We start from the raw sequence: 25,799 nt of genomic DNA on the forward strand, positions 1-25,799 counted from the left end.
AATCTTCAAATTAGGCAGGACAGATAAGTAGTCTGAGACAAGGTGGATGAGGTAATATCTTTTATTGGACCAACATCTGTTGGTGAGAGAGAAGAGTTTTGGAGCTGCATAGAAGATGGTCCAATAAAAGATATTATCTCACCCACCTTCTTGAATATCCTGGGATTGACACAGCCACAACAGCACTGCATGCGGTAATCTGACTGGTCATTCCTGTAAAACCCCGTAAGAAGCAATTCTTAACAATTCCTTTCTCACATGTAAGGAAACTTGAAAATAAGTACATGGACATCCAGTTAATGCACAAGATGGTATCTTGACCACAAAAGAGCATCATGAGGACCTGATCCCATACATAGATACATGACAGAGAGGAGCATAAATCAGAAGTCAAGTCCCTCCTGTCTCTAGTTAGGTAGGGTTAGACAATTTGTAGAAACAGGCAAGACCAGACTTCTGAACTACTGCCCTCTCATTATATTTTACATTACAGTCTCTGGATTAGTTCTGAGTGTCAAGCAATGAGGCTATCAACTCTTTCCTTAGGGGAACTATTCCACAGCCTAGAATTTCACACTGAGGAAGTATCTATAATTAAGCAGAGAATGTGTTTACACCCCACAGTGCTTAAATCCCAGCCCCTCCAAATTTGTCTGAGATATACTTAATGCCTCATTATGAAGAGGCAGTAGTCTCACCACAATTAAAGACTGCAGATGGGCTTTCCAGTGGAAAGCCCTATTTTTGCCCCCTTTTAATGCTGGCCTGGAAAGTAGTTTGACCTCAAAATTCCCACGTTCATTCTTAAGACAAAGAAGGCTGTACACATCTGAAGAAAGTTTGTTAAACTTTTCAAGTTACAGGTAGTAAGAATTTCCCTATTTGGTATTCTGATTCTTTTCTAATGTTGGTCTTCCTCTTGCTCAAAAACTGCTATTGCCCCTTCAAGCTTTACATGTGTGTGTACAGGTACTACACACTAATGGATGTCATTAAAACACTTCTGTATGTAGTATTGTTGTAGCTGTATCGTGTTAATGTAAGATATTAAAAATAAAACGTATCTTTTATTAGGTTGGTCCAATAAAAATTGCCTCACTCATCTTGCCTTTCTAATATAAGAACACAGACAGATGCTTGCATAGCCAATGCAGTTACAAAGTGAACATGTTTGGTCAAATGTACATGGAATGAAGCAGGGCTCCACATTAACAGTACAGTCAAAAGGCAGCATGTTGCAGCTGACGGTGCTGAACTGATAAACAGCAGACCTACATTCTCGCTCTGGTCACCACCTCTGTGGTTCAGCTTCACCACTTTTGTGTGTGTGCTGTCTAGCTATTCAAGGCAGAAGCTTCTCTTACAGTGTATTTGCACAGTGCCTCCTATGCTAGATTTCATCTGGAATCTTTAAGCATTGCTGTAAAATAACCCCAGCACAACCAGCTGAGCCATTGCCAGCCATGCACTGCATTTAATAAATAGTCTGGGGATCCATACATCCCATTTACACAAAGTTTAACACTCTTCATTTATATACAAAAAAGGAGAAAGATATAAAGACACCGGGAAATAAAAAAAAAAAGGGGGGGGTGTGTGTGAAATCTGCTGAGTAACAATGTAGTTAGCCTATCAACCTTCACGAAAATCCAAGATCTTGAAACCAAGGACAGCCAAACCTAGCTTTACACTAGAATGATGAATGTTATGGTAAAATATGTAGGTGGACTTCCAGTTGAGGCTAGTCAAGTTGACTATATCATTAGTTTTTCAAAAGGGTTCCGCTGTGATTGTAATTGAGATTCTGGTTTAAAAAGCATTCACTTTGTGTCAGTGAAGGCTGTTGAATTGTGAAGAAATATGCATTTCTTTAAATTATACTCACTTGTAACCGGAATTCTTCAAGGTGATCTCTGCACATTCATTTCATTGGGATGTGCCAACAGTGCGGCATGAACTAGCAAAACTTCTAGAAGCAGTGCCCAATGGAATGCTCTTCCACCCTCTACCCCTGCCCTCACAGCTCCAAGTGTTTGGAGTCCGGGACTAAAAACAAGGGGCATGGCATGTCGACCACCTCAGTTCCTCTCATCACCCCCTCAGGTACCATGGTGAAATTAGGACTGAAGAAGAGTGGAAGGTTGACAGGGAGTGTGAATATTCCTTTCTGGGAAAAACAGCAGAAAGAACCTTATGCTTCGTTCTTTTATCTTTAAAAGCAGAAGCTACTGTATCCAGTGCATAAAGGGATCCTCTGATCAAAAGCAGATCAAAGTGAAGGTGTGCCGGGGGCTTGACATGACGAACCTTGACACAGTTGCTGTGGTGGCTCTAGTAGGAACTGAGGGCTCCAAGGAACTCAGGTGCTGTATCAGGTTTATGATGAGGTTTTGGAGTCTAGAACCAATGGCCTCAGATTCGGGGAGTGTGCAGATCCCTACTATAGTTCTGGCCCTCAGTATCGCCCTTTATTGCAACTGACTTCTGAGGCCAAAGCTTTATGGGTGCCCTTTCACACTTCAGTGTGCAGACCAGGAAGTCAGATCTTTAGAAGTATGCTCAAGGACTGGCTCTTTCAGCAGAGGCAGACACCTGTAATGCAAGTATTTATACTTGGCCAGATTCCATTCTGATAGATTCAGAATGACCCACACCGTAGTACTGGTTCCAGTCAAGGAGACAAACATTTGTGCCAGGACTTTGCTGGTCTTTTTATCACTGTCAGCAGTCATTGGTGAGGCCGATTTCCCAGCACTTACAGCTCACTGCGCTTGGGAAACAGAAGGTTTAGCCACTAATGTTTCCCGCAACAGTATATCTTGGAGACAATTCAGATACTCCTTCCTACTGTAGTTGGAAGAATTGAGGGAGTCAGAGTGCCATGTCCCCCTTTTACAGCCCTGCTTTATGAACATTAGGAGCTGTGAGGGAAGGGACAGGAACACAAGAGTACTTCAACAGGCATTGCTATTAAAAAGTTCTCTACCAGTCCATACTGCCCTAGCAGCGCATCCTAAAAGTGCAGATGCCACACAAAGAAAAATATCCTTGTTTCAAAAACCAGTCAAGGTTGCTGTTTTGGGAATTTATTCTGAAATATTTAATAAAGAAATTATATAGCACCCTTTAATGGCATTTCAGGGCACTTTAAGAGGAGATGAGTAATATTAAAGTTTTAAAGACAATCAAAAAGGAATCCTACAAAAAGTGGAAAAATGGACAAATTGCTAAGGAGGATTATAAAGAATGGTGCAAGCATAGAGGGGGAAAAAAAATCAGAAAGGCAGGCACAAAATGAGTTACACCTAGCAAGAAACATAAGAGGCAGTAAGAACAGGTCCTTTAAATACATCAGGAGCAAGAGAAAGATGAAGGAAAGTGTAGGTCCCTCTATTTGGAGGGTAAGGACAGTTAACTGATATAATCAAGGATGAGGTGTTGAATGCTTATTTTGCTTCATAAAAAGTGAAATTATGACCAGATTAATTGTAACAATATTAACAGGGGGTAAGGAATGCAAACCCAAAATAGGGAAAGACCAGGTTAAAGAATATTTAGATAAATTAGATGTATTCAAGTCAGCAGGTCCTGATGAAATTAACTTTGGGATACTTAAGGAATCTTGGCACTGTTAGCAATTACCTTTGAAAACTCTTGGAGGACAGGTGAGGTTTCAAAAGACTAGAAAAGGGCAAACATATTGTCTATCCTTAAAAAAGGGAACAAAGAGGACCCAGAGAATTACAGACCAGCCAGCCTAACTTCAATACTTGGAATGACACTGAAACAAATTACTAAACAATCTATTTGTAAGCACCTAGAGAATAAAGAAGGGTTATAAAGAACAACGAGCATAGATTTGACAAAAACAAATGAAACCAAACCAACCTAATAATTTCCTTCTTTGATGGGGTTCCTAGTCTAGTGGATGGGGGAAAACCAGTAGATGTGACATATCTAGATTTTAGTAAGACTTTGATACAGTCCCACATGACTTTCTCAAACAAACTAAGAAAATGTGATCTAGATGAAATTACCATAAGGGGGGTGCACACCAGCTTGAAAGACCATAATCAAAGAATAGTTATCTACAGTTTGCCATCAAACTAGGAGGGCATATCTACTGGGTTCTCGCAGGGTCAATCCTGCGTCTGGTATTATTCAATATTTTCATTGACGACTTGGATAATAGAGTGGAGAATTATAAAATTTGCAGATTACTCTAAACTTGGAGTAACTGCTAGCACTTTGGACGACAGGATTGTAGTGGTCAAAATGACCACAACAAATTGGAGAATTAGTCTGAAATCAACAAGATGAAATTCAATAGACACGAGTTCAAAGTGCTTCACTTAGGAAGAAACGGGAGGTAGCTACCTCTACTCAGCGCTGGTGAGGTTTCATTTGGAGTACTGTGTCCAATTAGGAAAGATGTGGAAAAACTGGAAAGAATTAGAGAAGAACAACAAAAACGATAAAAGCTTTAGAAAACCTGACCTCTGAGCAAAGATGAAAAAAACTGGGCATTTAGGCAATGTCTACACTTACATCTATGCCACTGCAAGAGTGTTTGTGTAGCCGTGTTATGCCAATGGGAGAGATGAATAGTCAAAGCTAAACCCGAAAATGTTTATCCGCCAGTGATGACTTTGCTTAGTCTTTTCTTAGAAGCATCAAGTTGCTATTCTAGAGAAGACAGTATGCGATTTAAGTACAAACAGGCAGCAAAAGCTAAAATATTTATACTTTATAAATACACCTTCAATTACTCACAGATAAACAGGTCAAATGGGACAACTGGACAAAGTTTAGAGAAACAATTTCTCAATCCTTTGTGATTGCTTACAGGGACTGCTAGTTTTAGAGCATATGCAAGGAGAAGCTATTCTAGAAGATCTAATTATATTACATCCTTCCACACAAGGCAGACACTAGTTTTTTCCATTTCTCTCGGTCATTTCTTGCTCTATGGTGTTGAGTTCAGCTGCTCTGCCGTCCCGACTAAGGGTACTTAGGGTTTCTCTTTGGCGCTCCCGTTTTCTCTCACCAGTTGGTTTCCACATGATGACTTCATATGGAAATCTGTTTGTTGGCATCTGTAACACATGCACCAAATATGTCTAGTGCTTCTTTCTGATTCTAGAGGAGATGAGCGCCTGGTTGGTGATTTCTCAGCTCTGTTAGTAATAAAGTTTTTCCATCTAATGCCCAAGATCTTTCTTAGACACTTTAGTTTCAAAGATGTCTAGTATAGTTTTCTGTCGAATGTTTTGGTAAATCTCTAGCTCTTGCAAGCCTTACGTTAGCACTGAGAATATATTTTAGTTGAAAATTCTCAGTTTTGTCCCGGTGCTCTCTGATTTCCATATGTTGTTCAGTATAGTGAATAATGTGGATGCCTTTCCTAGCCTCACTGTTTTCTTTCTTTCTTGAAGTCTCTGTTGACTATAGTGCTGCCAAGGTAGATAAACTGATCCACGTTCTTGATGCTTTAGCTTTCTAATGTGATGTTGCTGTTTGGTGTCTGGCTTTTGAGGACATTTTTGCATAACTGATTTTGAACCCAGTTTGGCCTGCTGGTTTTGCCAGATTGTCTTTGTTTGTAGCTTTCCAGGAGTGTCACTCAGCTGCACAATATCAGCAAAGTCTAGATCTTCTAGGCATTTGCTATCTACCAATGTTATACCAGTATCTGTGCTGCTAATACACTTCTGTGTTATCCATTCTATGGCAATATCAAACAGCAGAGATAAAATGCAGCCTGTTTCACACCAATGTCCACAGTGAACCACTCCTCTGGATGTTCACCCTTAAAGGGCATTTCACAGCTCTATACCTGGCCTGTTGACAACTTTAGGTGGGATTCCACAGGCCTGAATAGTCCATAATGTATGACTGTGCAGGCTGCCAAATGCCTTTTGAAATTCAATGAAATTGATGAGAACTTGCCATTCCATACATTCTTCTAAAATGGTCCTTAGTGTGAATATCTGAACTACACAGGCTCTCTTGGGCCTGAATCCAGATGGTTTATCTCTAAGCTTGCATCCACAGCTTCTTTTGTCCAGAGTGGTATCACACTGCAGAAGACTTACACTACTCTCTGTTGTAGGGAAACTGTTCTCCAGTTATTACTGTCAGGGAGATCAAACTTCTGACCAGTGGAAACAGGGAATCTTTGTCAGAATACCCAAGAAGGAGTTTCTTTTTCCAGACTTTATTAAACAGTTCTTTAAGGGTGGTAGTATCAAGTGCTTTTGGCATATCTGCTACAATCTGACTATCTCCCACTGCTTTGCTGTTTTTCAGTTTCTTGACTGCAGCCTTTACTTCCGGTCATCTCCACTGGATTGATGTTAACATCAAGTTGATCAGATTTGCATGTTTCATCAATATCTGGTGCTGAGATAGGGCTGGGTCTGTTGAAGACTTCTTTGAAATGCTCTGCCCATCTATTTTCCTGTCCTGCCTCTGTTGTAAACATTTTTCCACCTTTGCTTTTTATTGATTCATTTTCTGTTTTGAATTTTCCAGTTTAGCAATGCAAAGATTATGGTCTTTGCTGACATCTGCTGCTCAAGATGCCTTAGCATCACGGACAGATGACCTGAATCTTGAGCTGAGGCAGATGTGGTACATCATGGTCAACATGGAATTCACCAGATTCCATATGTATGTCTTTGTGAAGAAACAGACAGCATTGTGATAATTGGGCCTACCAATTTACCCTAGCTGTGAGCTCAACTGTAAGGGACAGAAAGTTTATAAAAGGTTACAATAACCTGTGACAACAGTGTTGATTGGAAAGAGGTATGAAAGGGAGACAGACTTAACTAGGCCACACAAAGGAGCCTACTGATATAACTCAAGGACTGTGTTAAAATCATGCTTGGTAAACCAGAAAAGTATGGAATCAGAAATCAGTGAACCAAAACTGGTGTCAGAAACTAACCCTAATTGGTGGACAAAATAATGAGACGACAGGCTATTCTATCCATCACTCCCTTTTCAGGTTTTTTCAGACTTCGGGGGAAGAACCTGACTACTGAAGCAAGCTTCACCATCATCACTTCCACCCCCATCTCCCTCCTAATCATGAGAGAGGCAGAGAGAGATTCAGATGACACCCCCACCTCTCCCAGATCCGGCTAAATCCCAAATACTGCATGGGATGTGAGACTTTCCTACCCCTATCCTTTTTCCATTTGTCTAAGGACAGTCTGGCTTAGCCAACCAAAACTGAATATTCTGCAGCACTGCCATAAATCTGTGACCAGAAAGAGGAAACTAAAAGCAATGTCCTAAACAGCCTGATGCTAGTACAAGTTTGTCAGGTCTTGGAATGGCTGATAAGATTGTGCTATACCTGTGTTTATTCAGCAATGAGGTTACAAAAGGAAGTTAACACCTGAAACAAGCTGCATTTTGTCTTTGCTACTCCTTTGGCCCATATATTCTATCTACATTAATATAACAGGTGCTTGCAAGCACAATTCAATGAATCTCTCTCTCCATTTTGATTGATGATTCCCAAAGTCTCAAAAAAGACTGGAGTTAATGTCACAATAGTTAGGTTTGACATCCTAGGGGCAAATAAAGTAAAATATGAAAAACTGACAATGACAGTTTTCGAAAGGGAAATTTCCATAAGGCAGCAGTTCTCAACCTATTTACCATTATGGGTCACATATGCAGCTCTCCATGTGTTGGGTGGGCCGCATCCACATGATATATATATACTACCTGTATGGCCGAGGATGTCACATGAGCTGCAGCTGTGGGCTGATTAGGTCGCAAGTGGCCCGTGGGCTGAGAACCACTGGCATAAAGAGAGCTTAGTCAAAAAGGCCATAAGGGAAGAGGAAGTAAAATACTTAGATGCAACATGGATGCTAATCAAGAAAACAATACTAGAGTCTCTAAAGGCAAATGTATCTCTGAGCAAGATGGGAACCAAGAAGGTAAGAAGTAAACCAATGCCAGGATTAGAGAAGCTATTTGAGAAACCCTTCAAAATCTGTAAATCTAACCCTAGTAAAGCCAATAAAGATGAGCATAAATTACAACAGGTATTATGCAAGAGGCAAATCAGGAAAGCTAAAATGGATTTTTGAAGAACAGATAGCTAAAGAGTGTCAAAATAAAGAACAATACTTTAAGTGTATCAGAGAAGGAAGCTTTCAGAAGAATGTCAGTCTGCTGCTTTGCCAAGGAATAAAGGAGGTAATTAAGGAATACATGTACACTGCTAAGTGAATGATTTTTTTGCAGCAGTCTTCACCAGTAAGGATGCTGAGGAGATCATCATCAAGGATAAATAAGACAATAAAGATGAGGTACTACTCGTAATCAATGTATCAGAAGAGGTGGTGCTGGAATAAAGTCATAATTTAACAATAAATCATTTGGCCTAGATGGTATGCAGCTACTGTTTGAGAAGACTGAGGTGGTAAGTACTGTACCTATATTTTAAAGGCTCTAGGGGTGACCCAGGAAGTTACAGACCAGTAAGCCTTACAACTGTAGCTCATAATTTGGTTAAAATAGAATATAATATCTGTAAGATCATGAGACAATAGGGTCTAACCAGCATGGTTTCTGCAAAGGGAAATCATGTCTCACTAATCTCAGATTTCTTTGAATGCATTAATGAAGTAGTGAAGGATATAATTTAGACTTTCAAAAAGCCTTTGACAAGGGCTCCCCAGCCCAAGAGGCAACTAAGAAAACTGAGTAATCATGGTGTGAGATGCAAAGTATCATCATGTATTGATCTATTAATGGAGATTCTCTATATCCTAGTAAGGAGGGGAGGATGGAAGAGGATAAAACATGGATAGGATCTGATGAGATTGTAATGAAAAGAGCCCATTCAACTAGATCACATAATGGCAGACAGCTAAAAAGTGACAATTTTTTTTAGTACTTATATACAAATGCTAGAAGTCTAAATACTAAGTGAACTAAATACTAAGATGGGTGAATTGAGTGCCTTGTATTAAATGAGGATATCGATAGAAAAGGCATCACAGAAAATTGGTAGAATAAGTATAATCAATGGGATATCAGTAATATCAGGGTAAAAAATATATCAGAAGGACAAAATAGGTCGTACTGGTGTGGGAGCAGCACTATATGTGAAAGAAAGCATAGTCAAATGAAATAAAAATCTTAAATGAACCCAACTGTGCCATATAATCTCTATGGATAGTAATTCCATGCTTGAATTATAAAAATATAGCAGTAGGGATATACTACCAACCACCTGATCAGAATGGTGATAATGACTCTGAAATGGTCAGGGAGATTTGAAAGGCTATAAACTCAGTAATAATGGGGGATTTCAACTATCCCCATATTGACTGGGTACATGCCACCTCAGACGGGATGCAGAAATAAAGTTTCTTGACATCTTAAATGACTGCTTATTGTAGCCGCTAGTCCTGGAACCCACAAGAGGAGAGGCAGTTCTGGATTTAGTCCTCAGTGGAGCACAGGATCTTGGCCAAGAGAGGAATATAGGTAAACTGCTTGATAAAAGTGACCAAAACATAATAAAATTTAAATATTCTTGGGGAGCGAGCGGGGGGGAAGACACCAAACCAGCCCACCATGGTAGCATTTAATTTCAGAAAGGGGAACCTCACAAAAATGAAAAAATTAGTTTAACAGCAATTAAAAGATACAATATCAAAAGTGAAACCCCTGCAAGCTGCATGGAAACTTTTTAAAGACATCATAATAGAGGCTCAATTTAAATGTATACCTCAAATTAAAAAAACATAGTAAAGAGGACCAAAAAAGTGCCACCATGGCTAAACAAAGTAAAAGAAGCAGTTAGAGGTAAAAAGGCATCCTTTAAAAAAGTGGAAGTTAAATCCTAGTGAGGAAAATAGAAAGGAGCACAAACTCTGGCAAGTGAAGTGTAAAAATAAAATTAGGAAGGCCAAAAAAGAAGGTGAAGAACAGCTAGCCAAAGACTCAAAGTCCATCAGAAGCAGGAAGCCTGTTAAACAACTAGAAGGGCCGCTAGACAATCGAGATGCTAAAGGGAGCTTTCAAGAAAAATAAGGTTATTGCAGAGAAACTAAATGAGGATGTGCAGGAGATTCCCAAACCGGAGCCTTTCTTTTTAGGTAACAAATCTGAGGAACCGTCCCAGATTGAGGTGTCATTAGAGGAGGTTTTGGAACAAATTGATAAATTAAAAAGAGTAATAAGTCACCAGGACCAGATGGTATTCACCCAAGAACTCTGCAGGAGCTCAAATGTGAGATTGCAGAACTGCTAACTATGGTATGTAACTTATTTAAATCAGCATCTGTACTAGATGACTGGAAGATTAAAAAAACTGGTGTCACATTAGCTGAAAAGGCTCAAGAGGCGATCCTGGCAATTACAGGCTGGTAAGCCTAACATCACTACCAAGCAAATTGGTTGAAGCTATAGTAAAGAACAGAATTATCAGATACATAGATTAATATGATTTATTAGGGAAGAGTCAACATGGTTTTTGTAAAGGACCATCGGTCTCACCAATCTACTAAAATTCTTTGAGGGGAGCAATGAACACGTGGACAAGGGTTATCCAATGACTATAGTGTACTTAGAAAGCCTTTGACAAGGTCCTTCACCAAAGGCTCTTAAGCAAAGTAAGCGGTCAGGGGAGAAGAGAGAAGGTCCTCTCCCTGCATCAGTAACTGGTTAAAAGATAGGAAACAAAGGATAGGAATAAATGGTTCGTTTTCAGAATGGAGAGAGGTAATAGTGGTGTCCCTCAAGGGTTTGTACTGAGACCAGTACTGTGCAACATATTCATCAATGATCTGGAAAAAGAGATAAACAGTGAGGTGGCAAAATTTTCAGATGATACAAAACTATTCAAGATAGTTAAGTCCAAAGCAGACTGTGAAGTGTTACAAAGGGATCTCAGAAAACTGGGTGACTGGGCAACAAAATGACTGATGAAATTCATTGTTGAGAAGTACAAAGTAATGTACATTGGAAAACATTATCCCAGCTATACATATAAAATAATGGGGTCTAAATTAGCTGTTACCACTTGAGAAAAATCTTGGAGTCATTGTAGATAGTTCGCTGAAAAAACATCCACTCAATGTGCAGTGGCAGTCAAAAAAGCTAACAATTTTGGGAATCATTAGAAAATGGACAGACAGTAACAAAGAAATAGTATATAGCATTTATAAATCCATGGTATGCCCACATCTTGACTACAACATGCAGATCTGGTCACCCCATCTCAAAAAAGGTATATTGGAATTGGAAAAGATACAGAAAAGGGCAACTAAAATGAGTAGGGGTATGGAAAAGCTTCCATATGAGGAGAAATTAATAAGACTGGGACTTTTCAGCTTGGAAAAGTGACAACTAAGGGGTGATATGATAGAGGTCTATAAAATCATGACTGGCGTGGAGAAAGTAAATAAGAAAGTGTTATTTCCTCCTCAAACACACAAACACATAATGGATGAATGGACTATAAAATGGATAGAGAACTGGCTAGAGCATAGGGCTCAATGAGTAATGATCAATGGCTCCATGTCTAGCTGGCAACCAGTCACAAGCGGAGTTCCCCAGGGGTCGGTCCTGGGGCCGGTTTTGTTCAACATCTTTATTAATGATCTGGAGGATGGGGTAGATTGCACCCTCAGCAAGTTTGCGAATGACACTAAGCTGGGGGGGTGGTAGATACCCTGCAAGGTAGGGATAGGATACAGAGTGACCTAAACAAACTGGAGGATTGGGCCAAAAGAAATCTAATGAGGTTCAACAAAGAAAAGTGCAGAGTCCTCCATTTAGAAAGGAAGAATCCCATGCACAGCTATAGACTGGGGACCGACGAGCTGGGCAGCAGCTCTGCAGAGAAGGACCTGGGGGTAACAGTGGACAAGAAGCTGGATATGAGTCAGCAGTGTGCCCTGGTTGTCAAGAAGGCTAATAGCATATTGGGCTGCATTAGGAGGGGCATTGCCAGCAGGTCACGGGAAGTGATTATTCCCCTCTATTCGGCATTGGTGAGGCCGCATTTAGAATATTGTGTCCAGTTTTGGGCCCCCCACTACAAAAAGGATGTGGACAAGCTGGAGAGAGTCCAGCGGAGGGCAACAAAAATGATTAGGGGGCTGGAGCACAAGACTTATGAGGAGAGGCTGAGGGAATTGGGCTTGTTTAGCCTGCAAAAGAGAAGAATGAGGGGGGATTTGATAGCGGCCTTTAACTACCTGAAAGGGGGTTCCAGGGAGGATGGGGCTAGGCTGTTCTCGGTGGTGGCAGATGATAGAACAAGGAGCAACGGTCTCAAGTTGCAGGGCGGGAGGTCTAGGTTGGACATTAGGAAAAAGTTTTTCACTAGGAAGGTGGTGGAGCACTGGAATGGGTTACCTATGGAGGTGGTGGAATCTCCATCCTTAAGAGGTTTTTAAGCTGAGGCTTGACAAAGCCCTGGCTGGGATGATATAGCTGAGGTTAGTCCTGCTTTGAGCAGGGGGTTGGACTAGATGACCTCCTGAGGTCCCTTCCAACTCTAATATTCTATGATTCTATGATAAACTAGGGGTCACCAAATAAATTAATAGGCAGCACACTTAAAAACAAACAAAAGGAAGTATTTCTTCACACAATGCACAATCAACCTTGGAACTCCTTGCCAGAGGATGCTGTGAAGGCCAAGACTACAACAATGTTAAAAAAAAGAACTAGTAAGTTCATAGAGGACAGGTCCATCAATGGCTATTAAGCCATGATGGGCAGGGATTGCTGTTTGCCAGAGGCTGGGAATGGCTGATGGGATGGATCACTTGATGGTTGCCTGTTCTATTGATTCCTTCTGAAGCACCCGACATCGGCCACTGCTGGAAGACAGGATAGTATGCTAGATGGCCCATTGGTCTGATCCAGTATGGCTGTTCTTAGGTTCTTAATTGACTAAGACAGGAAACTGAAGTATTTATTCACCATGGCAAAAGATGTAGGATGCCTCAAGGTTCCATATTTGGTCAATTGCTTAAAATATTTATTCTTCTTCTAGCCTTTGTCCCCTCCATATGGGGTCAGCTCTTCAAGTTTTTCTCCATTCCAGTCTGTCTTGAAGCAGCTACTTGGCAACTCACGATCAAACCCTTTTAGGACATCCATCCATCCAGTTTTGGGTCTTCCTACTCCCTACTTTTCAGCTTAACACCCTGTTTCCCATATATTCTTTTGATCTTGTTACATGCCTAAACATCTAAGCCTGGATTCCCTTAGCTTTTCTATACTGAATACCACATTCCCACTTCCCCTAAACATATTTATTAATGATCTGAAAAGAAGGGGGATGAGTAATGAGATAATTTGCAGATGATGTTTTTTAGGTTACTCAAGACAAAGTACTCATGTACAAAGTATTCAAGGTTACCCAGAGACATCTGATGAACTTCAGAGGAACCTAACTAAGCTAGGTAAATGGGCAACATGATGGCAAAAGATCAATTTCAGTGTTGATAAATGACAAGTGAGGCACATTGGGGGAAGGGGGGTTAAGCTATTCCTAGACTTCAGTGAATTCTCTTGAACAGTATATTAACTCAAGCAAGGGGCCTGGGCATCACTACAGACAGCTCAATGAATACCTTGCTCACTATGCAGTCAAAAGAGCACTCAAGATATAAGGATGCATATGGAACAGGATGGTGAATACAGATGTTATAATCCCTTTATATACATCAATGCAGCAGCCTAATGTAGAATACCTTATAGTACTGATTACTCAAAACGCAAAAAATACTGCAGAATTAGAAGTGATTCAGAGAAAGGTGATGAAAATGATTGAGGGCCTGGAAAAACACTCCTATGAAGAGAATGAAAAAAATGGGCTAGTTTACCTTAGAGAAGACAAATGAGACGAGACACAATTAAAGATATATACAATAATGAATATTCAAGAGAAGGTACATCAGGAAACTTCTGTTCACTCTCTCTCATAACCCAAGAATTAGTGGATATTCACTGATGTTAAGCAATGGTAAATTCAAAACCAAGAAAAGGAAAACTTCCACACAACTGTGAAATTCATTGCCCAAGCTGTTACTGCAGCCGAGAACTTACCAAGATTCAAGAAGGAATAGGACATTTAAGAGTATCAAGAATATTCTTAGTTGTAAGAGTTAACATTATTTTTGGAAGAGATATTAAAGATATAGATATTAAAGATATTAGAGATATTCAGAGCTTCAGCCAATCTTTAACTACCACAACTTAGGTGGTTTCTTCCACTTCTTCCTCAAACACCTGGTGCTGACCACAGTCAGACACACAATACTAGGACTAAATGGACCATGGATCTGATCCAGTCTTGCAGTTCCTATGTAATAAAGGAATCCAAATTTGGAGTCAGTACATCAAGAGACAAGCTACAGGAAGTTTTAACAGAAGACATCATCAGGCTATGATCCCAGCTCATCAAGTGCTTAGAACTTCCAAACCATGATTTAGATTCTTTCATACAAGTCAAACTGGAAAAGTTTTGTTTTGTCTCATCCCTAGTTGAAGAATCATGTATCTTGCTACATAATTTTTCCAACTAGTTGGTGTTTACAGCTTTCAAATATCTGTAGATTTATATCCCCTTGAGTCATCATATGCCCCAAGCCACACATATTTAGTTTCTCTAATCTTTCCTTAATCGTTAATTCCTCGATTGGTCCAAGATGTTTAGTAACTGCTTTAGGGAAAGCCTTCTTTGACTTGGGTTCAGTAAGATAGAAGGCTCCTTAATTTCAAGGCTATCACAAAGTTAAACTAATCCTGATGTTGTTTTACCTGTAGGACAGAATAGGAATGTGTCTGGTTCTCCTAAATACTGATATATTTCATTAGTGATGGAGATCTGGGCATGAGCAAAGGAGCTAAAAACTTCTTTGTCTGCTGCACACATGTTGTGATCAATATCATCAAACAGCAGTGCAAAGGATCTGCAGCCAAACTGGGAAACCTAGAGCAAAAAGGGAGAGAAATCACAAGAACAGTTTAGAAAATTATCAGAACAAACGGTAACAAGTTCTGAAAGCTAACTTGCCTTTAACAGGATTAGCCAATATCTTACCCCACAAAACATAGTCCATGAAATTATAACAAGTATGAGTCAATTTTAGTTTGAGACATCACTGTTTTTCAGTTTGTAAATTTGTAATCTAAAAATACACTTGAGATTCCCATCTGTATTTTAACATTAAATCAAGTCCACAGTGCCCTGCATCAAGTGCGCACAGCATTGCAAGAGGAGTGCTGAATGTTGGAGTGCTTCCATTTCCACAGCGTACCTTGCAAATTCAAAACTCTTTCCAATAGAAGAAAGACTAGCGGAATGGGGAACGGAAGGAAGAGACGTGCCGTGGCAGCTATTTCCAATTAATGCATGCCTCTGACCCACCAGTGTTTTTCACAAGAATGCCACGAGAGACTGGCAATCTGTTCCAATTTCCCAATTCAAGACTTCTCTCATAGGAGCAGCAGACAGCTACAAAAGAGTAAATTCAGCAACAGCCTTCTGTTGAAATGGAACAGCACGTCACAGGAACTTAGAAGATATGTGCAGGCTTTAGGTCTGCCCCCGTTGAAATTTGTCTGAGAGGAATACCCCCTCTCCCCTTGGAAATGCATCTTAGTTTCAGGGTCTTAAAATAATTTTGAAAATAAAACTCACAAGAAGAGTTAGTAAGAATTGCTATTCCAGATCAAATCACTAGTCCTCCATCTAGGTCAGCATCCTGCCTCTGAGAAGTAACCATAATGCATGGGCCAATTGCACAAAATTAACATGGGTGAAAAAAGTCCTTCCTGACTCTTGCAGTAGTTTCAATCCCAAGGCCTAATTATTCATTTTATGAGAAAATCTGGATATTAGTCATATTATACAGACTTTAGCCCTTATGTTCAATACTTATAAAAGCAATTTATAAAACTGGTCAGGAAGAAGCCATCAAGTGTACAGCAGACACATGAGTTACTGAGTTATTTTGGAAGTTTCAAATATTCTTAATACCAACAACGTATGGGCCTAGAGTTTCAACAAGACCTACCTGGTCCAGCTTGCGTTTCAACGTGGATACTTCTTTTGGATTTGAGAAAGTGATATCAAGTCCAGGCGAGATAGCATAGATGAATTCTATCTCATATTCTTGGGCAGCTGAGATTAGAGTCATGAGTTGCTCTAAAAGTTAAATACAAATATTTCAGAAGGGTTCATCAATAAGAAAGCTAAGATACCGCCTCATAAATACAAGAAATACATTATACAAAGCAAATTACTTCATTGCTTTCAGGTAGTTTTAAAAAATATTTTTTGTTCTAGGATTACTGATGCAGCAATAGGCACTAAGCTGTATTGGAAATTGCATAGAGAAACAACATTAAAGGGATGGTGACAAAAAATTGTCTTGTAGTTTAATTTTTTTTCCCCTATTTCTTACTATTTTTAAAAGCCTTTTAAAAGAATACGAACATACTCAGTTTGATCTTGCTCCTACATGGCAAACATGAGTGCATTTTACCTGTTTATATGGAATAAAAGCCAACAGCTACACATTATTTCCATTTTGGGCAAAAATATTAGAGAAGTGATCCAATGTAGTCCATGTTTTGCAAACTGGATTTGTTCATTTGAACACTGTTTTATGCTTGAAACTACAATATTTGCATATTGCTGAGGTACAGGATGCATCAATGGTGGCTTTTTAAAACCTCTGATTATAAGTTACTGTAAAAAAAGTGACAAATTTCATTCTCCAACCTGAGAGAAACAGAAGTCACAAGAACATTATTTTGGAATCTGTAATAACCTAAGGTGTTATTGGTAAGAGAATTTGTTGTATAAATATAATTGTAATCTGCCAACATCCCTTTAACTTTATTCCTAAAACCATTCAAAGTAGCCCCTACAAGATTTAATTCTGATGAGGTATCTTCTCTCTCGCGCATCCAAAGAAGAGACTCCTAAAAAATACCGTTAGTCAACCAGCTTCTGTGCTCTGACAGAACAGCTCTTTTCCACTGGTGCCAAGGGCACCTTAAAACTGAGCAAGGGCTATCTCCTATTCTCACTATAGTAAGGCCTGGTCTACACTTCCAACGGCAGTTGATGGGAGATACCCAAGCTACACTATGTAGCTTACTAACTTTGACTTACCATGGCGTCTCCACTGCACTGTGTCGACGGGAGACGTCCTCCAGTCGACATAGCCTTACGCTTTTTGCAGGGATGGATTTATGGCATCGACCAGAGACCACTTCCAGGATTAATTGAGCAGGTCTTCACTGCCCTCTCAATTGATACCGCAACGCTGACAGTGCCACCAGCAGTATACACATACCTTCAGTGGCAAGATTTCTAGATGCAGGCCCTAAGACTGTACAATTCTACTCGCTTTCAGATTACTAGGGCTGGCAACACTGGCTTGAACAAGAACACCGTAGTTATACTGGCTGACTCTCCTCTGCTACTGGGATAGCAAGGAAGAGAAAGAAGAGCAACCACTTCTTCTAAAAGCCACCAGCTACTAAATAAATCCTAATTGTCAAACTTCTGGTTTTTACCTTAAAGTTCTAATTAAGCCAGAAGCTGAAGTTCCAATCCTCACTTCTCTCACTAGTGTCTGCACTTGATTGATCAGACACATGGGCAAGCTGATCTGCTCAAACATAGCTTTTTAAAAGGAAATCTTCCCCCCTTCCTTACAATAAGGTCCACATGACCATTAGAGAAGGAAAAAATTCAAAATGAACCCCTCTCACTGCCAGAAGAAGGGAAGTTGGAGGGCAGTAAATCCCACAACAAAACTAAAGCTAGTCTTTTTAAATAAAAAAGTTTTAGAGGTGCAATGCAAAGCTAAAATTAAAATGAAGGAAAACCCAACCTTATGATGCAAACAAGGTTACAAGGGACATTCAGCAAATAAATCTTGACAATGCTTTTCTGCATTGCAAGTCACCTTTAAAACTGGATACAGTGATTAAACATGCAAGCACATGTATCAGTGACTGATTCATTCAGCAACTACTTATAGAAAATACAGAGAGAAATAAAGGAAATTACCAGCTTCTTCCACAGAGTACATTTCTCGCCAGAACATCCTGTGCTTGTAATCATCTTTTGGAGCATACAAGTAGGTATTCAGTCCCCATTTCTGAAGTCTATAATTTGGGAGGTGGGAGGGAGGGGGGGAAAGAGAAGAGGAAGCCTCCATTAGTAGAGTATTCTACAAGTGCAATCAACCTGCATTTTACAAGATCTCAGTCTCAAACTTATCCATTTGTCTTTGAGAACTTTCACGGCTATACTATTAATTCATTACAGCACTGCAAAACTTTGACAGATTAGACAAATCTGGAATAGCCTGGGCAAGATTAGAAGAGAAATGTAACCACCTAAAATACAGATAATATGTAAAACGTTGCCGTAGCTCAGGCCTGAGTAGCCTTAATATTAAGTGGAAGATGATAGTTTTACTGTCCTGGAACACAGAGAAAAACAATACTTGCCTTCTAAAAAGTTCCTTCCTCTGCTCCATAACCCATGGTCTTCCATAAAATCCTGTGGGAAACAAGATTAAAATTATCCTAGTTATACATTAGATTATATCTGTTTCATGAAACAACTATTACACTATAACCACTTTTCTTTTTCTCCCAAATTACATTCAGTTTAAAAACCTTCTAGCAGCCTGAGAGAAAAAAAAATTGCATAAAATAAATCATACACTAAAAATATCTACATTTTCAATTTAATTACACCCTACATAATTTATTATGATCCATGCTGATAATTTTAACCACTGAAGCAAATCATTTTCAAAATCCAAGCAGACGTCCTCAGTCCTTCACAAGTCAGGTCACTATTACTACAGAAGTAGTCTGAACAGTAATAATGCAATTACACCATCCATCATCCTAAAAGTCTCATGAACAGCTTTAACTTTAATAGTGGAACATTGAACCGTTCTGAAAATAATTACCAGTGCAAAAGTGTTTCTTAATACAGGTTCTAATACCTAAATGTATACATATTGTGCTAAAATATATGGGAGGTGGATTTTGAGCAAATAGAGGGCCAGGCTCAACTGGATAGATAAAATAAAAAGGGAACAAATCTTAAGAGGCTTCTGAGTGCACCAGCATTAACAAGGAAATGTTGGTATCTTATTACTCCCTGCCCAAAGATGTAGAATTTCAACTTGTGAAAAACAGAGAAGTGCCTAAACAGAAGATTTTTAGATAGTTCATATTCCAAGAGTATTTCAATGAAAATCCAGAAGTTTGATCTGCCTCAGATTTCGCCTAATCATTTCCTCCAAATCCACTCTCTATAAATGAGACTTTATCAGAAAACAATGATCTTAACTAGACTACCATGATTCAAGCAATTTCATTTAGTATTATGTACCAACAGATCCACACTTCAATCACAAGTGGACACTCTCCAAATTAGAAAGCCTCAGTTTGGCAGTCTGTGGGAGAGACCCAAGACTAAAACAACAGTGAAATGTAGTAAGCTTTCATTTTCATCCAGCACAGCTACTCTGGATGATGAATGATGCTATTGGCAGGGCAAAGCAAAGACAGTCACAAGGCCTTACACCACTGGCCTGAAGTTAAACAGTCCTATTTCCAGGCCTGATCATCCACTATCACTATTCTTGCACTTTTATTTTAATATCTAGAAAGACTAGACAAGCTTTGTTCATTAGACTAATGTTTGACTTTTTAAAACAAGGTACAATTTGAGATTTTCCTATGTTAAAAAATTAACTCCAGGTACCTATTAAAAGTAAACCCTGTGATGTTAAATTTGAGGAACTCTAAATAAACTTTGAAAGGTTATTTTTTCTTAAAAGGAGCAATTTTTAGTTACTTGGTGCCACAAAGTGGTGAAGTTGGGTATTACTGCTCCCATCTTGCTGAAACTGTGTAGTGACAAATGGAGGACAGTGAAACAGCAGAGCAAATTAAAAGAAACAGTGGTGTTGTGGAAAGAACAAACAAATTCTCATTTACAGAAATGTAATAGAGGTGAACTGTCATTGAAGGGGCAATTTGGTCCTTAATTGGAAAATAGACCCGCCTAATCACAAAGGGACCTAATTAACGTGGTGCCTAGTCAATACGTGGCACTTCTATAATATGTTCAGAATGCTCTACATACATTAGAACTAATCATGTAGTAACCTGAACTCAAATCAAGATTTCAACTTAAAAAAAGCAGTAAAAGATAACAGGTAGGATTAAAGTATAAACAAGGAAGAAGGGTACATTTAGATTAAAACATGTTAATCTAAAGTGAGAGAAGTGTTTCAAGTTATTTTTAATGACAGTATCCCTTTAAATTAAAGTACTCAGACATGTCAGCTGAGGACAATCCTTCTGTCCAACCTAAGATCTCGGTTTGTGTTTCCCATCTCTCTCTGTGAGCGTCCAGCAGTGAGATTAAACCTAGCCAGAACAGAGTTTTAATGCCTATCTTCCCACACATACCCTCATCCTGTCACTAAGGGCGTAATCTGAGTGTTGTATTTAACAGTTAGATACAGGAAAAGTCTAGATCCTGATAATTTTTTCATGTGCAGTATCTCCACTTCAGGTCTTTCCTGCCCACCTGCAGCTAAAAGTTTTGTCCAGGCCCTCTAAGGCAGGGGTGTCAAACATCTGGCCCGCGGGCCGGATACGGCCCATCAACCTTTTTGGTTTGGCCCCTGGCGGCAGCATGCACTGCCGTCGCGGCGTTGTGTGCTGTCGCCAGAGGGTATGACGCCGCGAGATGTCGTGGCAGTAGGCGCTGCCACGAGATCTGTGTACTTTGGCAGTAGCGTGTGGAGTGCTGTGTGCACGAGACACAGCGCTCCAAAAGTGCCAAGTATTTCGATTTATGGTATGTATGGCCCACTTGAAGTACATTTAATTCAAATCTGGCCCGCCATACCAAATGAGTTTGACACCCCTGCTCTAAGGTACCAAGCTCTTCATCTCTAGCCTTGACCAATGCCATCCTGGCCCACTTTGCTGCTGCAAGGAGCTTTCCTGGCTCATCCCTTTGATCATGTTGCATCCCCTCTGAGACTTTTCATTGCTCCCTTTACCCACTGCATCACATCAGCTATTCATCTTCACTTTTAAGGCCTTTCCTTGTCTACCTTTGCCATATCTGTATCTCTGATATGCTACTGAGACCCTAATTCCCACAGATTGCCTATACTTAGACTGAGAGCTCTTCAGAGCAGAGACCTTTTTGCTACATGTCTGTACAATACCTAGCACAATGAGGCCAGAAACTCTAGTTGTTACCACTATATAAACAAACAAAATAGTCTTGGGAGAAGGTGAGACTAGGAGATGAACCTTTCACCTCTAGACCTCAGATTCAAACCAACTCAGTCAGAAGTGACCAGAGACTTATTACTACTGACAGCTATTTGGTAGCTTACGTGAAACACACTGGTCTTAGTACAGGTTTTGGTAGAAAGGTAGCCACAGAGTTATGGTACATTGACAGGAAGTAATACAAATGGCCTTTCCTGCTGCCATCTGTGCTTATCTGTTCCCTGGCTTCAATTTCTAGTGCTATCAATCTGGCATCTTTCACTACAAGGTAAATATCTCCTTCAGTAATGAACATTTTTGGGTAGACATAAATATCCCCAGGCTAGCAGGTAAGCTAGTAAGTGCCAAAAAGCCTGACAGATATTAACAATGACAATACCACCAACGCACACTACATTTTTAAAATGATATTTGTTGCAACCAGAGTGTTCCCCTTTTAGACACAAACAAAAGACAATTCAGCAAGTAATATAAATGCTGACTTTGATAAACAGCCTGTTTCACTCCTCACTGCATCTGCTAGTCATTTTGCTCTCCAACTGAAAAAGTTCTCTACAAATCTAAAACTTACCAGTCTAGCCACAGCAAAACAATTCCAAACCAGCCATGTGCAGAATACACTTTATCTTTCCAGATTACAAGCGTCTACCTCCCCACTCACTCAAAAACAAGCCTCAAGTTCTTCAGCAATTAACGAAAAGACCTACTTTATTTTACAGCTTTCACAATAACGACATTTAAACAAGATATCCGTGCAACAAATATGCCAAGGGAGAAAAGCCGATCATTCCAAAACGCCCAGGGAATCCCCTATTCCTTAGACAGGAGAAGTCCGAACTTCTGGCGTGTAGGCAGGGCGCACGGCTCGGGTTTCTGCACTGCAGGAGGGCCCTGGAGGCTGGATCTTCACCCACCCCCCCCGGAGCATCTATTAACTAGCCCTAAACCCGCACTGGAGAATGGATGCCAGACTATGCTCGCAATACAAGGCCGCTGATCGGCCGGCCTAGAGAGCAGAGACTCCCCGCCCCAGGGTGGGGAAGCTCTGCCCGGACTCAGGGACCGTGCTCCGGGCCGGGGGGAGCAGCCCGGGGCTGGACACCGCAAGGACCCCCGCCCGCGTGTGGGGGCGGGGACTGCTCCCCGGGCTTCGCTGCTCCCGGTGGGGGCGGAGCCAGCCGAGGACCCCCCCCCGTTGCCGTGGTTACCGCCCCCCACCCCCGCGCAGCTCCCTTACCTTCCACCACGCCGCAGAGGAAGCGCCGGGCCCCGACCGCCGTCTCGGTCTCCGTGTCCGTCTCCTCCCCGCTGGTGCCCGGCCCCGCAGAGGCCCCCGCCGCCTCCAACGGAGCCACCGGCACCCCAGCCGGGTTGGGGCTGCCCTGGGGCTCCCGCTCCTCCAGCGCCGCCGCCTGCCCCTCCTTCTGCACCATCCTGCCGCCCGCCGCCGCCTCCAGGGGCCTCCCGCCTGTGCCGGGCCTAGCCCAGCCCTTTGTCTCCGGCTCCCCCGGGCGCCCCAGCCGCCGCTTCCTGTTTATGGAGCCCTGCGCCTGCGCGGGGAACCGGCCCCAACCGGTCCGCGCCGCCCCGCCCCGCCCGGAGCCGCCTCGCCCGCTCGGGATGAGAAGGCGCCGCCGCCCCGGGGATGTCGCGTCCGGTCCGACAGCGGCCTGGCGCCCCGGAGCCGGCACCGCAGAACCCGCCGCGGAGCTTCTGGGGAACAAGGGACTGAGGAGAAGCTGTTACCTCAGGGAGCGCAGCGGGATCAGCCACCTAGGGCGCATGCGCAAAGCCGGCGGGAGCGGCACGGCGCATGCCCAGCCGCTCAGAGGGGGAGGGAGAAATGAAGTGGTGGCTCACTGCGCGTGCGCAGAGAAACGGTAGCGGGCGACTGCGCATGCCTCGTAGGGCGGAGGAGGAGGGGAGAGGCGACAGGGTGTTAACGCGCACGCGTCGAGCGGAGAAGGGCGCAGGCGCCGTTCACTTGCGGCAAGCGCAGTGTTTACTCCGGCTATGCGCACGCGCCTGCCGCCTGGGGTCGCCCCCTAGCGGCTTCGCGGAGAGGCCAGCCGCTGGAGGGCTGTCTCCATGCGCATGTGCAAAGGGGGAGCCGGGGCTTGACCCACTTTCCGGAGCGGCTTTGCCCCGCCCCTCCCTCCTTGGCGCGCGGCGTGCCCAGCTGTCGCCGGGCTTCTGAGTGGGTGTAACCCGGCCCGGCCGGGCCCAGACACGCTGCGGGCGGGACCCCCGGGCCTGAAGTGGGGCCCTGCCCCATGGAAAGCAAGAGCCGGTGCTGCAGCGCCATGGACTGAGGCCCCACGGCTGTGGGACGGGCTCGGGGGGGCAGCGGTCACAGCCAGCGGGATACACGGGCTGCAGCGACACCCCCAGCCCCGTCACCCCTGCACGTGCCCGCGAGACCAACGCCTCCAGCAATGCGGGGGTGTGTGTGTGGGGGCTTTGATGGCAGGGGCGCTGCTCATGGGGCGTGTGCTCAGCCCCCTCCCCCCAGAGCAGGCCCCCCCCAATTAGCTCCCCTGCCAGGCCCACCTCAGGACCACCCCCCCCCCCCAAACACCCCAAATAGCGACCTGGGGCTGGGCCCGGCCCCACAGAGGCTGCGACACAGCACGGGGTGCATAGCGCCTGTGGGTGGATTTTATTGTACTGATCCTTGTTTTATTATACAAAATATACAGCGCTGAAAACGCGAAGCGGCGAGCGGGGCCCAGCGCCCCGGGCAGGGGCACACGCCATGCGGCCGGGGCAGGGCAAGAGGGCAGCCAAAAAGACTACGCCCCTCTGGTCCCCAACCCAGAGCGACCCCAGCCCAACCAGGTGGAAGGGGGTGGGGCTGCCTGGATGAGAGCGAGGCTTGGCCCCACCCACAAAGGGGCCCTCTTTGGGGCTAAAGGGGGAGGCAGTGGGGAATGAACCAGGCTGGGGTGGAGCTGCCAGTGAGGGGCAGCAGGCGAGAGTTGGGCCCCGCGGCAGGACCAAGGATCCGGGAGATGGAACGAATGAAGCAGCATTAAAAAAACACCAAGATCTGTGGGGCGGTAGCATTGTCCGCCGTCATCGGGGAGCCGGAGCCCCCTGGGGAATCACTCACGGGGCAGGGGAAGGAGCCCCGGCTCCCCACCCTGGAGGGCGCACAGCGGGGGACGATCCGGTCCCGGGAAGAGACCAGATGGCAGGACTCAGCGTGGAGCCCAGGAGACCTGAGTGACAGCGAGCTGGGGCAGGGTGGGGGTTGATGCCAGCCTCCAGCTTCGTCCCCGCCCCGTGCAAAGTGCGGCTCCAGCTGGGATCATTCCTCGGGGGTGCAGAGTCGGGGCCTTTGCTGATCAGCACTGGCCCCCACAAACCCTCCCACAGCGCCTCCCCCCCGCTGGGCCCTTCTGAACAGCTCTGCCCCTTGGAACGGTGCTCAGTGCTCAGGAACAGAGAGGTAGCCCCGGCCACAGGGATGGGGTCAGATCCCAGGAAGCACCGTGGTGCAGTGTGGGGTTGACTTGTGGAACTCGCTGCTGCAGGAGACGGCTCCAACACGGGCACTGCCATGAGCCGCAGCAGCAGAGAATTACAGGGGCTGCGGAGTCTCCGCGCCAGGCCTGGAGCTAATCTGCAGCCGGGCTCTGGAGGAGCCTGCCCCATGTCCAAGGCAGGAGGTGGGGCCACATCTTCCTCGTTGGCCTCTGCTGGTGATAAAATACCCCGGGGGGGTGGGTGGCTACATCCAGCCCGGGGCAGCCGGGTGGTTCCCATCGCCCACCCGCATCGGTCCCGACCCCGGGGCCCCACAGCTTCCTCCAGGCTCCGGGCCCCTTCCTCCACCTAACAGCACTTCGCTCAGGGCTGGGCGGGGGGAATCCGTAGAGCCCCCTGCCTGCTGCGACTGACTGGAGCGAAGCAGCGCCCGGCGGGAAAGAAGCCGGCTGTGCCCTGGGGCCAGCAGGGTGACAGGAGCAACGGGCGCAAGGACCTGAGAAGCAAGCCAGCGAGGCCGGTCCTCAGCCCCGCACCGGACTGCTCCTCCAATGCACACCCCGCCCCACCAGGGACACCCTGGGGCCAGCCCGGGCCAGGGCCCCTGCCTGTGAGCACCTCAGGAAAACGTTTTGTCCAGACACAAAGTGCCAGCTGGATTCCTGGCGCCTGATGCCCCCGCAGTCCCGGAGAGGCTGGGCAAGCTCCTGCGGCGCCCACTAGCCCCATCTGTGCTTGGTGCCTGCCCTGCTCCCCAGCCCTCCCAGCCAAGCCCCTCTGCTGGGCACTGCGGGCCCCCCCACGATGCAGGCTTGCCGAGCTGCCGGGACATGGAGCGATGCCGCTGCCTCCTGGCACGGCCCCGCCCGGCACTGTCCCAGCGCGCCAGGTGAGACAGGGTGAAAGGTTTCACAGCCACTTCCCCAGCCACCCACCACCCC

General features: G+C 43.9%; 1 protein-coding gene across 1 annotated transcript in view; it reads right to left on the reverse strand.

Moving 5' to 3' along the window:
• The window catches only part of OGA (O-GlcNAcase), a 47,921-nt gene extending 24,420 nt beyond the window's left edge, over positions 1 to 23,501 (reverse strand). Inside the window, exons 1-5 of the mRNA XM_067537252.1 lie at positions 22,607 to 23,501; positions 18,538 to 18,589; positions 18,092 to 18,189; positions 16,080 to 16,210; positions 14,821 to 14,992 (exon numbers count right to left, since the gene is read on the reverse strand). Coding sequence (XP_067393353.1) covers positions 14,821 to 14,992; positions 16,080 to 16,210; positions 18,092 to 18,189; positions 18,538 to 18,589; positions 22,607 to 22,802 — 649 coding nt within the window. The 5' untranslated portion in view covers positions 22,803 to 23,501. The remainder of the gene's footprint in view (positions 1 to 14,820; positions 14,993 to 16,079; positions 16,211 to 18,091; positions 18,190 to 18,537; positions 18,590 to 22,606) is intronic.
• Positions 23,502 to 25,799: the final 2,298 nt, after the last annotated feature.

The sequence above is a fragment of the Emydura macquarii genome, unplaced genomic scaffold (assembly GCF_026122565.2).
Source record: "Emydura macquarii macquarii isolate MOO-44397 ecotype Brisbane River unplaced genomic scaffold, CSIRO-AGI_Emac_v2 contig_3692, whole genome shotgun sequence".
Classification (NCBI taxonomy): Eukaryota; Metazoa; Chordata; order Testudines; family Chelidae; genus Emydura; species Emydura macquarii.